The following is a 14,672-nucleotide window of genomic DNA, read 5'->3' as shown; positions in this document are numbered from 1 at the left end:
CCAGGGGTTTAAATTAAACCAGACCCAAAAAAAAAAAAAAAAGTAATACTTATACAGTTTGCCCTGATTTTTATAATTCAGCCAATAGACTGGGGCAGGCCGTGTTGGGCCAAAACCAGGTCCGAACCGGATATGTCGGACCTAGATGTGGGCCCTATATGTCAGTCTCGTAACACTAATTTATAGGAGGGGTTCGGCCTAGCTTTTAAAAGCCGGCTTTGACTTGAAAAGTGGTTTTCAGCTCAACAATTTACGGGGCCTTGTACTTTATGGCCCATGGGCCTATAATTAAGAAAATGAACCGAAGCACGTGTTTGCCCCCGAGGCCTGTGTATATGAAAACGAAGAAGAGTCTCCATTTGACCCCAGAGGAGGTGTTGCAAGCAGAGGAAACGAGAACGATCGGATCGATCGATCGATCGAGCGACGCGTGTAACGATCTCTTCCACTTCTTTGGATTCACGGGTAATTCATGTTCTCCAATTCACTCTTTTCGTATCGAGAATCTATGATGTGTCGGACAATTCTTTGTTTTCTTCTTCATTCGTGGACGGATTTATCGGAAAATTGCCTAAAATTTGATGTAAATCAGTAAGAATTTCATATGATTGGAGCTAATTGTGCTTTCCTTGCATGCACCTAGGGTTAGTTGTACAAACTAATGAAACCGATTTCGGGGTTAGGGAATACTAGGGTTTTACTCTACCTCTCTGATCGGTTAATGGTGTATAGGCAATCGAGTTCATGAGTCATGCAATTGATGTTTTTTTGATGTTGAAAAAGGTAGTTCTTTTGGATCGGGATTATCTTATCTTATTATGGGGAGTGGGAATTTAAGCTGTTGCTTCAGATTGGGCATGATTTGCTTAAATCAAATATTTTCTTGTTGATCTTTATTAGATTGTATAATCAAAGATTTTGTAGAGAGCAATTTTGTGTTCTTGTTTATTTACTTGCGTTTCTAATGTTGTTCTGCTGATTTATAATAATATTGGTGTTTGTCGTCATACAAAATTTAAGAATATTGTTCTACGAAGCTTTTCTTATCAAGGAATAAGCTGGCAAAATTGGGTACGAAGAGGTGTACGAAGAGAATAAGATCCACCCTCTTCCTTAGTAGGAATTGTTTTAATGGCTTCCTTTCAATATTACAGGAAACTAGCTAGTTGCAAACTTGGTATGGCACTTACAGGGGATGACAGCATGGCTGATGTATCGTTTGTGTTTTGAATGGAGCCAGAATTGTATTTGGATGTTCCTCAAGCTGTGGCATTGCGAAGCTTCTGATGTTAGACCGTAGTTCTGCACACCGCCCATCCATAGTATATAGGCCAATTCGACCCTCTGATATTGAAATTCTTGAGCAGATTCATGTTAACTTATTCCCAATAAGGTACTGAGATTCCAGATAATTTCTATTTTTGTATGTATATGCAACTTTTCTTTGTGTGAATACTAGCGGATGTTCTCAGTTCTCTGGATATTCATAGGTATGAGAGAGAATTCTTCTTGAACGTTGTCAATAGCCATGGAATTGTCTCGTGGGGTGCTGTTGATATCAGCAGGCCAAATGGTGAAAGTGATGAGCTTATTGGATTTGTCACTACAAGAATAATCGCAGCAAAAGATAGTGAGGTATCTGAAAGTTTATAGTAGAAATGCCATCGTTTCAAAAAATTGCCATGTAACTTATTGATTGCATTTACAGATTGAAGATTTGGTTAGGTACAATAGCCCAAGGAAAGATCTAACACTTGTTTATATCTTAACTCTTGGTGTAGTAGACGAGTACAGAAACCTGGGGATTGGTAGGTACCTGTAATAAATTTTTGGATTCACCAACTTCTCTATAACTCAATTTACTTACCTTTAATACTGTTTTTTCAGCTACTTCGCTTGTTCAAGAGGTAATAAAATATGCTACAAGTATATCAAATTGCAGAGCAGTGTACTTGCATGTCATTTCTTACAATCAGCCTGCCATCAATTTCTACAAGAAGATGTTATTTAAGCTTGTAAGAAGGCTGCCAAAATTTTACTATATTAGAGGCCAGCATTATGACTCGTACTTGTTTGTGTACTATGTTAATGGTGGTCGGTCGCCTTGCTCACCACTGTAAGTTTTTCTGGCTTTTCCTAGAATCTAACTCGTTGGTACTATTGTTTAAAAATTTGGGAGTTGCATAATCTCATTTTGCTATAATATGCAAAAGCACACTTGGCCTTGTACCATCGGATATGCACTTATATTTCATCTTGTTAACTCCTTGGTTCATGAGAAACTGGTGATGCATTCTTGTTTACTTGTAAAATTGACTAATTATTATCCTCTAGTATTTCTATTTTACAACTCTTCAAATGTTTAGCCATGAATTTTATGGCTAATTTTCAACTATCATATGGTAGATCATTTGATATAGGGGTAGTAGAAATTAGAATACTCTTGAAAACATCAAAAACAACTTTCACATTAAGTAAAAGCAGTAATGAAAGCAGCCTATAACATCTTTTCCTCATACTCAATGAAAGTGCTCCTTTCTGAAGCTAGTTGATTATCAGTCTAAACTTGATTGTTTTACTTATTATATGAGGTCATAAAATTAGGATGCCTTTGAGGAACGACCCAATGATACATATAGAAAGGAGACAAAAGAGAGAAAAGGGGGATCAAAACTATATCAACGGATCAATATGATCCAGATGCGCATGAAAGATCCACTAATAAGAAAAGAAAGTTCACTTAGTTATACAAGCCCATACCATTTCAAACCCACGATATGATCCCCACTGCAAATTCAAGTTCAAAGCCTCCCCAAACATGATTCTGACTTGCTTAATTAGCCTCTTATACAACTGTAAAGATATACCCTGTTTGCCCTGGAAAGTGTGGAGAGAGTTCTTTTCTCTTATCTTCAATCTTCTGTTGAGTGGACAAAGGCTGAAAATTGATCCAAATTGGCATGCAATTTGCCAACATACTAAATATCCTCATACATTTTTATGGCTGAACACAGTTTTTAAGACGAGTAAAGGTTTGCCCCTATTAAATCAGATTCAACTAAGAGAATAGGTCTGGTATGGCTAGCATTGACGTTTTCACTCCATCCCTTGTACATCGTTAACATCCAGGAAGTGGTTTACAAGACTTCGTATACTTCATGGTTACTTGACACTTGATATGTGAACTTATATATCCACTCTTAGTTTCTGCAGTCTTAGACAGATCTTAGTAATGTTCACCAATTCTGTGCAGGGAAATTGTGGTTGCATTTGCGGTATACTTCAGGGGATTCTTAAAGAAGGTGCTTGCAAAGATATGGAAACATGAGGAGAAAAATATCCCTAGATGGTCCAGATGTAAAGAAGCAAGCACTCTTTTAGTAACCCAGAACAAGAGGATACTTGGTGGTGGAGATACTACTTGTCAGTGTGTTTAACTAGCTTTTGAGTCAGTGACCTCCTACCATTTCTTCTTCTTTTTTTTTTTTAACAGAAACTTAATTTGGCATCAATGGAATTAAAAAATCACACCTCCTTTTATTGCTTGTTGTTGTATCCTTGCTTCACTTAGCATGATGTTTATTCTGTAAAATTATATTTCAGTTAACTTATCCTGGTATATCAATTATTTTTTTGCCTATTAAGATAAAATTTCCAATTTAGTATTGTAGTTGGAGGGATTGGGCATAGTTATTGCGCTGGCTTAATATTGAATCATACTCGGGTGTGATTTCCAAGCCACACTTGAGATGCTCATTAATGGTTCGTTTAAGAGGTGGCTTGCATTGAGGTTTTCATATCAATGCAACTTATCCTGGTATGCGAATATGTGATGAATAATAGCAAACTCTTTATAAGAATCAATAAGAATAAGACAGAACTTTCAATGACTAGCATATATTGTAGGTTGTTGTGATATTAAACTTCTGAAATTCAAGTAAATTAGTGTGAGGAAGATATGCCGAGTATGAAATAATGAATAATGAGAACAAATCAACAAAGCTCTACATATCAAATTTGGTATTCAAGAGTTTGAATAGGTAATTATAGAAACACCAAACCTACTTATCTTTGCTTATCATACATGATACTTGGTGGTCTATTCATGTGCTCATTGTCCAGTGTTATGCCATATGCTGATGGGATCTATGGTTCATGGCCAAGCCTTTGATCCGCATATGCAGGTTCAACCACTGCATTTTGGAACATTGAATGGTGTATGATTTGATGGGTCCCTATGAATAAATAGAGATTACCCTCTGTTATCTCTCAGTGTGCTTTTCTTGCATTCTCATTTATCGGCCATCATTCATGTATTAGGGAGTGCTGGAGATTTGAGCTTAGAATATTTAGGAAAATACTATGGTATTTTCATGTAGAATGTAGGATCAGGTGTGCATTAACCATTGGATATAAATTGCTTCTGCAAGCTAAAAAGAAAAAGACTAAAATGCCCTGCTTATGTACATGTATGCAATAGATAGTAATAAGTAATACCCTTATTTTTTGCATCACAAGCAACACCATTCGTTCTTGCTGTTTTGTCACTTTATGGCTTTTTCTATGACTCTTTCTTTCACTGTCATTGGAACTGGATAAACTTGATTTGCACTGAATCTTGTGGGCAATCAATTGAGAGTTATTCTTGTGGTCATCTTCATAACCATTAGCAAACCATAGATCTGTTCATTTGAAGTCTCTTGTTTTTTATGCTGATCTTTGGTTGCATTGTTGAAGTCTCTTGTTTTTTATGCTGATCTTTGGTTGCATTGTTACGGACGAGAGGTTCTCTCAATATCTCATTGTTTCTTTATCATCTCTATATGTAAGATTAATTTTCTCCTAAAGTTTTTCTTTTTCGCTCCAATAGTCTGAGATTAACTTTTGTTTCAAGTTGTCAGGATTTAATAGTGCATTGTTTCTATAGATAAGATTTAAAATTTCTGAACAGCAATTGATGAAATACTGCAAAATTTCTAGCCATTCCTCTCTGCATTAAAATGAAGGTTTTCCTTTTGTTTTATTTGATTTATTTTTATTTTATTTTTATTTACTATATATGAGATATTCCCTCTAATCTTTGATGCCTTACAGATGAGGATTACTCAAGGAAGTTTTGCATTGCCTGTGCTGATTTAGATTCTTATGTGCACTTCTGTCCTCTATACTTATGTTCATGTTGTTTTCTTTTGATTTCTCTGATAAAATTAGCTGTTGTCTTAATCATACTAACACTAGAACGACCAATTGACGCACAAAGGTTTGTTTTTTTTAAAAAAATTTTGTAGAAATCATTCATTGTGCATGTCGGCTTATTAACATATTCAACTTGATATTTCTATCATTTCTTCACTGAATGATCTCTGTAAATGCACATGCACAATAGTTTTGCCAGACATGATTTCCGTTAAGATGCATCTTGTTGTTCGGTTATAAGAGAATGTCCGGTCAATGCAATCGTGTATTTTGTGAGATATGGATTTAGAAAATCATTAAAATGTGGAAGATTCATGCATGGCACAACTTGTAGATATTGACTGCTAGTTATTAGTTCTATGCTGTTACTATTAAAAATTTGAAGATACTAGTTTTGTGGACATTGTGAGTATAGAATAAAAAAACATGCATGTAGGAAACCGGTAAAACACTATTCATTCTAGAAAATTGTACACCAAGGTGCTTATGTCTATTTACTCGGTCAGTATTTTAAATTCTAAGACGTTATATTCAGGTATAATCAATATAGCATTTGATTTATAAGTATACAGTGTCCAAACTTAGTGGCAATTTCGTATGGTTTTTACATTCTAAAATCCTTTAATTGGGACACTTTTATGTGTATGATGTAGTCTTACAGAAGGTAAATTTTAATTAGTTTAAGTATTGCAAAGCATTGTGATCTCGTAGCAAGGACGACGTTAAGAAATGGGAATAGGGGAAAAAAAATCTATTAATTTTGACTTTTAGGAGTCTTCAAACACTTTGTTAGTCTAGAAGTGCAAGTCATAGGTAATTACTCGTTATATTTTGTTAGTCTAGAGAATAGATGTCATAGCTGATTGGTCATTATATTAAACTCGGTACCCTTAATATTCTATTTGTGACAATGCATACAAGCTATATTTTGTATCGCGTCGCTGAAAACAGGATATACCAAAATTAGATTGTCTAAAACTTCTCCGACAGAGAGTGAAGTATTTATATTGTAAATCAATAGTATTTAATTTCATCTTACAGAAAAAGGTGGGTTGTGATGTTTTAATGAATTACATACTGCAGGTGATGGCTTTCTCGAATGTAATCATGTTTCTGCTTTTACAATTCTTCAGAATCTACCACTTTACTATTGAACTATCCATTTTATGGATATGATATCAACCTAATGTAACACATCAAATAAAAATTATACTTTTTTAATACCTAGTAATTTTCATGCATTTTGTCGAGTAATAGGAATATTTTGTTTAGGGTAGTTATGATTTAAGTTTTGATATAAATTATTTTAGATTAAACATATTACAACCTTTAGTAGTACCGTCAAATTTCTGAGTCCCATAGCTCATTTAAAATGTGCTATACATAGTTCAAGTAAGATCCAAAAAAGGACAGTTTAAGTTTAGATGCAAACACCTCATATAAATGAGTTGGCATATCATGCTAAATCCTAGATCCAAACATTTATCTAGATTGCAAATTAAATTATTAATCTATATTAGATAAATAAGCTTTCTTTATTACTTGAGCTTTCAAAATTTACATTTTATTAAATAAATTTATTTTCTTTTGTAATTTTATTTCATGAAATATAACCATTATCATTCAATAACTTGTTTCTAGGAAGTTTTTGCCTCCAATTTTAATGATTATTTTAATTAATTGTTTTGACCTATTAATTAAGATAAATACAAGATTAAAACCTATTAATATTTATATGTAAGGTGTGATTGAGATGTGGATCAAGGTGCAAGTGGGCTGTTCTTATTTAACTGTTTTCTTTTTATTTTTATTGGTAGTTGGCTAACATGACATCAGCCTTCTGTAGCATAGCAGGATATATAGCAGGAGATTTGCAATAAAAAAAAAACTTTTACTAATAATTTACAAATATATGTCATTAAGATCTACATGGATCACGAGATTTGGATAAAATATATTTTAGCAAATTTTTTTTTTATTTCTATACATGTTTGTTTAAAAATAAAAAATAAAAATCTTACCTGGCATGCACCTTATCAATACGTTATAATGCACTATTATTACGTCTTCAAATAGTTGTATCCCTACAACATACAGGGTTGTGCATTAATTGCCTATATTCTAGCGTGCAGGATTTTCTCACATTGATCATCTCATATGCGTAATTAAAGGGTTAAAAAAAAATAAAAATGTTATGCGCATCACCGTAAACAATGCCGTTCATGGGCTATTTAAGTTTTCTATATTCCAGGTAAGTTTAGTTCAATTATTAATCCGAACTAACTCAAGAGGATTGTTCTTTGTGTATTGTTCCTATCATTATTATTATTATTATTATTATTATTATTATTATTTTGAGAGAGAGAAAGGTAGCATGCTATCCGCTTTATTTATTTCATTTAGAAATATACTTAGCTAGAAATTTGAATCAACTATAGAATTCCAACTTGGGTCTCGGATACCAACCAACAAGCCATTTTGTCACTTACGCTAGAAACGGTTGGTATTCTTTATGTATTGTTCCTATCATTTTTATTATTATTATATTTACTCCTACGTATCCTTTCATGAAGGCACAATCTTGATGTAAATATATAGTTTGAGAAACTTTCATTTTTTTCGTTTTTTTTTTTTCAATTTGAGAAATTTAATTAGATCCCGATCTTCATTAATTTACGTAAGAATATATATTGCATCTATATATATTCTTTAGGTACCGATATAATTAAACGAGATTTGTTCTTCGTGAATGCCAATGGGAGAGCATGCATGGCACAGTTGATTAGACGACAAAATATCTTTTTTGTCATTTATTTTTCTCTCTCACAAACCAGTACATCATCAAATAGACATAAGAATAAGAACAACAACAACGAGGCACAACAACGAGGAAACGGATCGATCTCTTTATTTTCTTGCAGCACTCGAAAGGAGGCTTAATTAAGAGCTCGGTGGAGAACTCTTCTGATCTTTGAGGTACTTCGCGATGACTTGTGCAATCGTAGCTACGAGGTCGGTGGTGACGAGAGAAGCATTGCTTGCGTGCTCGTCGTCGATCTCGTACTCGACCGTCGACCTTATGACGGAAGAGTCGTTGTCCTTTTTGACGATCTCAAAGCGCATCAAGTAGGATTGAAATCCAAACAGCAGGAACCCGGCTTCAATCACCTTCGCTTCCTTCACGCGGTTTTCGTTGTCGACCTTTACAAACTCCTCTTTCTGGTACGGTGGGCCGGGAATTCCTGTCAAAAGCATGCAGAAACTAGTAAGATCGAGAACTATATTATAGAACTCGATCGTAAAGAAGTTACATCAATCGGGTCGCATAAAATGTTTGCAATATTGTGGGATCTCGACTTCGGATTCCTCCAATAAATCAACAAAACCTGCAGTGCAATTCTTTCAAGTCTACCAAAAACGCCGAAAAGAAAGGTAAAAATGTGCAGGTATCGTTAAGTTCTATACTGTGAGATATCATGTACATAGTGGCGAAAAATTACTGAGTCGGGTTTGGGCTCGAATAACTCACCGGGAACAAAGTTGACCTGAATCACAGTGCCAACCTCGCCGTCGCCGTGGACGGTACTGACCTTTTGCACGATGTTCGGGAGCAACTCTGCGGCCAGCTGGACGAGGCGGAGCGTGCCGTAGACCGCCCACAGCTCGTCGACGGGGAGGTCGGTGTCGAGTTCATGGCAAACGCTTCCCTTCATTGCTTCTTTTTTTTGGTCCTTGATCTGGCCGTTGATCGGGACTACTGCTATATATATATATATATATGTGCTTGGATGATAGTTTCAGAAGCTTTTGTGGTTCTTGCAATCTGCTTTCTCTAAAGAGCTTTTATAGCCAACTTGTGACGGTGCGTGAATCACATCCATGTGATGCACATTGAAAAATAAAACAACTTGCTTATATTATATATATATATATATATATATATGCATTATAAAAAATACCCTGATGGAACACGAGATTTACATAAATTTTGCTGTTTAAGGAAAAAAACAAATACATGTGGCCGTGTCAGGTACAGATATAGTCATTGTTGGGCGCCTAACATGGGGGTGCAATTATTCTGCGAAAAATGCTAGGCATGCAAAAAAAGAGACAAATATTGTGAAAAAAAAAGATGACTTTGATTAGTAAAGTTGCATGATTATAATTTAAATCGAAGTGCATTTTATTTTTGTTTTTATTTTTGTATATATTACCATTAAATCGAAGACAGATATTGAGCAGGTTGCATCTAGTATGCTCTCAGCTCTGGACTAAAATGGACCGCACGCATTCTGCAACTCTTAAAGACAAGATCAAATTATTAATTTTATATATTATATATATATATATATATATATATATATATATATATATATATATATATATATATATATATATATATTTATGTAGTTATAAAGGGTTGAATTTTATGTTACTAATAAGTTTGAATTTTAATATTTTCATAGTTATCCAATATGTACAAGTTGCCACCTTAATAAAGATATTGCTTCTCCACTTTTTATTTTTATTGCCTCTTATTAAAGAAATTTTGATGCCACCACCTGGAGTAGTGCGATGACTTTGAGAGATAGGTAGCATGACTATTTCGTTTATTTTATTTAGAAATAAACTTAGATAGAAATGTGAATCAACTCGGATTCGAACTTGAAATCTCGGATACTAACATCAAATCCTTTGTCACTTGCGCTAGGAACGATTGGTTGCTTAACCATAGTTATAAGCAAACTTAGATGAGCTTTTGAGGGCTCCCGGTGGCCACCCTTAGGGGTGTAAAATCAATGTTTTAAAAATCGGATGGAATATGTTGGTTTGATCTTTTATAATTCAGTCTATAAAGTGATTCGGTTCAATCTTTTTTAATTGTATAAGTAAAAAAATCGATTTGTACTGTTAGAATCGGTGGTCCAACCATCTAGCTAGTGAGCCGGTTCAGTTTTAATCAAACCTATAAGTTTTTTAAATCAAGTCATATTAAATCTAATGACTTAAATTAAATAAACATAGTTAATTTTTTATATTAGTGGACGTTACTCTAATAAAAAGTAAATATTAAAAACTTATATCTACTTAATTTAATCTAAAAATCAATATTTATAATTAAGTGTGATACCATAATATAATAATATATATATTTATAATATATATTTATTTATGGAAAAACTTCAAATAACCCCCTTGAGGTTTCACTCTTTCTCACTTTAGTACCATGTGGTTTAAAGTGTATCAAGTTAGTACCCTGTGGTTTCGCACTTTCTCATTTTAGTACTCCGTGGTTTAATATTTCATTAAGAGAAAAAAAAAACCATATGGTACTTATTTGATACGAAAATAAAACCACAGAGTACTAACTTGATATAAAAATAAAATCATAGAGTACTAACTTGATACATTTTAAATCACAGGGTACTAAAGTGAGAAAGCGTGAAACCACAGCCACAAAGTACTAACTTGATACACTTCAAACCATATGATACTAAAATAAAAAAGTACGAAACAACAAGAGAGTTTTTGAAGTTGTCCTTTTATTTATTTAATAAAATTGAAAATAATAATTAAGTATATGTGATGTTATGCTAATGCTGGTTCAACCATTGACCTTTCACCTAATAATATTTTTGAATCACTATTTCACTGATTTTTAAAACATTGTGTAAATCATTAAGTCTTTTATTATTTGCGTTAGAAAGGCTGATATCAAACAGCAAAATATATGGCCAAAAAGGCTTTGATGATGTTTCTTATGTAAATCATTAAGGCTTTGATGATGCTTCTTATGTAAAAGAACCATTTGTCCTGACCATTTAATTGCATTTCTTCTGATGTCACAGGAGAAATTAGATCGATGGTGCGTAATTTTGGAATAAGCTATCTTCAATAACATTTGTTCTGGAAAATAAGAAATTATATTACTACACGATCATAATGCAGGAAACATGCATTTTCAAAGAGTACAGCTTGAAGTTTCTTTCTACTGTTTTTGTTTTCTATATTCTTACATGGACATTATTAATTGCCTAACATTCACATATTGCACTGACCGTTCCTAAAATAAGTGGCAAAGGGCTTGATGATTGGTACCCAAGACCCAAATTCGAATCCTAGTTGATTCACCTTTTCAGTTAAGTTTATTTCTAAATGAAATAAACAAAGCGAATAGCGTGCTACCTATTTCTCAAAAAAAAACAAAAACATATCGCAAAAATATCCTTCTCCCTTTTGTTATTCCCTTTTGACAAAAAAAAGAATAAGAGAAAATAAAAACTTAGTATTATGAACGCTTCTCAAGATCACAACACTTATTAACAAGCATTTAACTTAAAAATTCTTATATTCTCTAAACTTGATTATAGCTTAAGAGATTTGAGGACAGTACAATAAAATATATTTTAAACCACGCTTCTTAGTCGACACTTTATTCTGACATCTTCAATATTTGGCATGACCGACGCCATAACTAAGCGTCGCCAATAAATATATTCTTATCAAATACTGATAAAAATTTTTCGACGCTAATATTAAAGCATCGATATATTTATTCCGACATGCATATTTACTTCACGATTTTTTATTCGATGCTTTTATAAGGGTCGAAATTATACTTGCCGACATTTCAAAACATCGCTAATTATTGTTTAAAGTATTTTTAAGTGCAAGATTTGTTGTAATGACGACCAGCACTCTTTTGCTTCATGAGATGACTGGAGATTGCTTCTGCAATAGAAACAAGGGGCCCAGTTGTCACAAAAGAAGCATTTCCTGCGTTCTCGTCGTCGATCTCGTACTCGATCGACGACCTTATAACGGAAGAATCGCCGTCCTTTTTTACGATCTCAAAGCGAACTAAGTATGATGTAAATCCGAGCTCCAAGTACCCTCCTTCAATCACCACGGCCTCCTTCACGTAATTATCATTGTCGACCTTCGTGAACTTCTCCTTGTAGTACTGTGGCCCGGGATTTCCTAGCAAAGAGATAACCAATTAATCAGCAATGGAAACAAAAATGGATCAATACAAGAGAGATAATTAACTACACTTGAAATGATTAATTAATTAGAAATTAATAAATTGGAATGGTATTTTCAATAGAACATGTGCTATATATTATTTTGCTCCTTTTTTTTTTTTCTTTCTTTTGGCCTTTTTCCGCAATTCATTGTTGGACAGTTCTGCACCGTTCGTATACATGAAACGATTAATAATCTCACCAGGAGGAAATGTGAGGTGCAGAACTGTTCCGACCCCGCCGTCGCCGTGGACGATGTCGGCCTTTTGGAGGATATTCGGGAGCAGTTCCACGGCCAGTCGGGCGAGGCGCAGCGTGCCGTAGACCTCCCAGATTTCGCCGGCCGGGAGGCCGACCTCCAGCTCATGGCAAAGGCTTCCCTTCATCACTTCTCCTGGGTTTTTTCTTTTTTTTAAAAAAAAAAAGAAAAAGGAATAGTATTGGCTTTAGATGATAATGTAGTTGAATTGAATAGGCCCTAATGATTGTTCTAGTAGTTGGATTTTCCTTCTGATCTTTTAGAGCCAATTCATTGGGGGGGGTGGCCCTTAATTAATCACGTCCATTCCTTGCTGTGGAATCTTATAGGGATAAGATGCCTTAGCTCTCTATCGGCAACACGACAATTGGCTCTTGGCGCGACTAAGAACTTCTCTCACAAATATACCACCAAAAAAAATATATGTATATATATATATCCCTTGAAAGTATACAAATAATTGATATATTGTTTAAAAAATTCACAATAATTTATATATTCTTCTAAAGTTTTAGTATTTCACAAAAATATTGTTCCATTGGTGTACGTATCATCATTGTAATTTCACTTTAAGACTCTCTTTAAAAGCTATACTAGTAAAGCATCTAACGCGGCATAGGTTATATACTCCTCTTTTATATTTTTTAATTTTTTTTTCTTTTAAGGAAAGCTTCTTCTTCTTCTTTTTGTTGTTGTTGAAATTGTAAGCATTTGAAACATTATTTTTATTAACAACTTGTCACCTGCCACTAATAAGTTATAAGATTAAGATGACAATGGGTCTGGTTAGAGGAGGCCCAATTGCTTACCATTCAAGCGGTTTTGGGTTAATGGGCATGGGTATTGCGTTTTGGACTTCTCCATTTGGGATCTATTAAGGAATTTCCACCCATCTATCTTAAACACTTTTTAAATACTGCAATAATTGGAACAATTAATAGTTTGGAAACTAAACTAAACCTCTTGAGAAAATATGGGACAGTAATAGCTAATGTTTAATTTGTGTCGCTTCTCAGTTAAGGATGAGGATGACACATGGACAAATTTGTTTGATGTGACAATTTGGTTAGTTGGAAAGTTAGGAATAAATGATATACGCATAGGTAATTGGTATATATAAATAGAAGGATTAAGCATGCTGGTTATAATAATTAAATTTAAATATTTTAGATTAGTAGTTTAGATTCAATAAATTATTAGTGCTAATAGATTGGAGCATTACATATAAACTAATTAGCTTCGCGCGCACCTAATTAATTATTTTGCGTCATATATGCGAAGCAGAAGCTAATATGTCGTGGGCATGGCCTTATGCCATATCATTTAAGTCTAAAATAGAGGGGTAATTAAACAATAACAGACACAAATTAAGTTTAGCCTGATTATAAATTATGATACGAAACTAAAATATTAAATTTATCAAAATAATTTACTGTATTTTAATTAATCTTGCAATCCAAATTATTTATAATCGGCTTTTCCAACTTCAGTGAGCACGCTTCTGTTCCATGACAAGGAAGAAAATAATGTCTAAAGTTGTTTTAGTAATACTGAAATATGAACTTCGATTGTAATAAATAATTTGATCCAATCTAACTCGATCGGTGGACCCAAAACTAACTCGATCCAAATCAGGCCTACTTTTTACGACTTTAAAAACAAGATTAAAAACGGGAAAAAAAAAAAAAAAAAAAAAAAAAAAAAAAAAAAAAAAAAAAAAAAAAAAAAAGACAACATGGCAATTTGCCGATTTTGGATCGAGTTAGGTCCGGGTTGGGCCAGAATTGTTGCAATTAATTTCGTTTCGGCTTGAATGAATCTTTTGGTCCGTGTCGGTCCATTTTCTTACACATTCACGTAAAACTTTCTTGTTTTTTCATTAACACTTTCTTACTACTTAATCTTTTAAAATTAAAAAATTTTAGCCAGATATATTTGGGACTTTAAAATCAACTTTAACTTTATCTGTAGTCCGTGGCTGGCCATTTTGATTGCAATACAAATTAAACTAGATAGTTAATTATAAAAATTAAAAATTTGAATGTTCAATATAAGAGCAATGTCACTCGTACATCTCAAAAAAAGTATAAATCTTCAAGAAGCCGTACAAAATAGAATACAAAAGTGTAGGCATTCTGAGCAAAATTCAAAAGAAAATATAATTTTATTAGCACGAAATTAAAAAAGGCTCT

At 33.5% G+C, this 14,672-nt stretch overlaps 3 protein-coding genes across 8 annotated transcripts; 1 reads left to right on the top strand and 2 right to left on the bottom strand.

Moving 5' to 3' along the window:
- On the top strand, positions 317–3,628 carry LOC109708130 (histone acetyltransferase MCC1). Of its 6 annotated transcripts, none has more exons than XM_020229745.1 (6): positions 317–465; positions 1,155–1,393; positions 1,491–1,635; positions 1,709–1,808; positions 1,888–2,116; positions 3,254–3,628. In XM_020229745.1, the coding sequence occupies exons 2-6, from the start codon at positions 1,287–1,289 to the stop codon at positions 3,435–3,437; spliced, it is 765 nt and encodes a 254-aa protein (XP_020085334.1). In that variant the 5' UTR covers positions 317–465; positions 1,155–1,286; the 3' UTR covers positions 3,438–3,628. The 6 variants fall into 6 exon arrangements, with proteins under 6 accessions (XP_020085334.1, XP_020085329.1, XP_020085330.1 ...); XM_020229740.1 differs by having other exon boundaries at positions 1,473–1,635; XM_020229741.1 differs by having other exon boundaries at positions 464–591; positions 1,473–1,635.
- LOC109708147 (S-norcoclaurine synthase-like) lies at positions 8,007–9,017 on the bottom strand. The gene is made up of 2 exons (XM_020229770.1): positions 8,726–9,017; positions 8,007–8,438 (listed from the first exon to the last, which is right to left on the bottom strand). The coding sequence occupies exons 1-2, from the start codon at positions 8,907–8,909 to the stop codon at positions 8,137–8,139; spliced, it is 486 nt and encodes a 161-aa protein (XP_020085359.1). The 5' UTR covers positions 8,910–9,017; the 3' UTR covers positions 8,007–8,136.
- On the bottom strand, positions 11,527–12,762 carry LOC109707180 (S-norcoclaurine synthase 2-like). The gene is made up of 2 exons (XM_020228294.1): positions 12,424–12,762; positions 11,527–12,177 (listed from the first exon to the last, which is right to left on the bottom strand). Exons 1-2 carry the CDS (start codon positions 12,605–12,607, stop codon positions 11,861–11,863), a joined length of 501 nt encoding a protein of 166 aa, XP_020083883.1. The 5' UTR covers positions 12,608–12,762; the 3' UTR covers positions 11,527–11,860.

Source organism: Ananas comosus, linkage group 3 (assembly GCF_001540865.1).
Source record: "Ananas comosus cultivar F153 linkage group 3, ASM154086v1, whole genome shotgun sequence".
Taxonomy (NCBI): domain Eukaryota; kingdom Viridiplantae; phylum Streptophyta; class Magnoliopsida; order Poales; family Bromeliaceae; genus Ananas; species Ananas comosus.
This window is presented reverse-complemented; position numbering and strand designations above follow the sequence as displayed.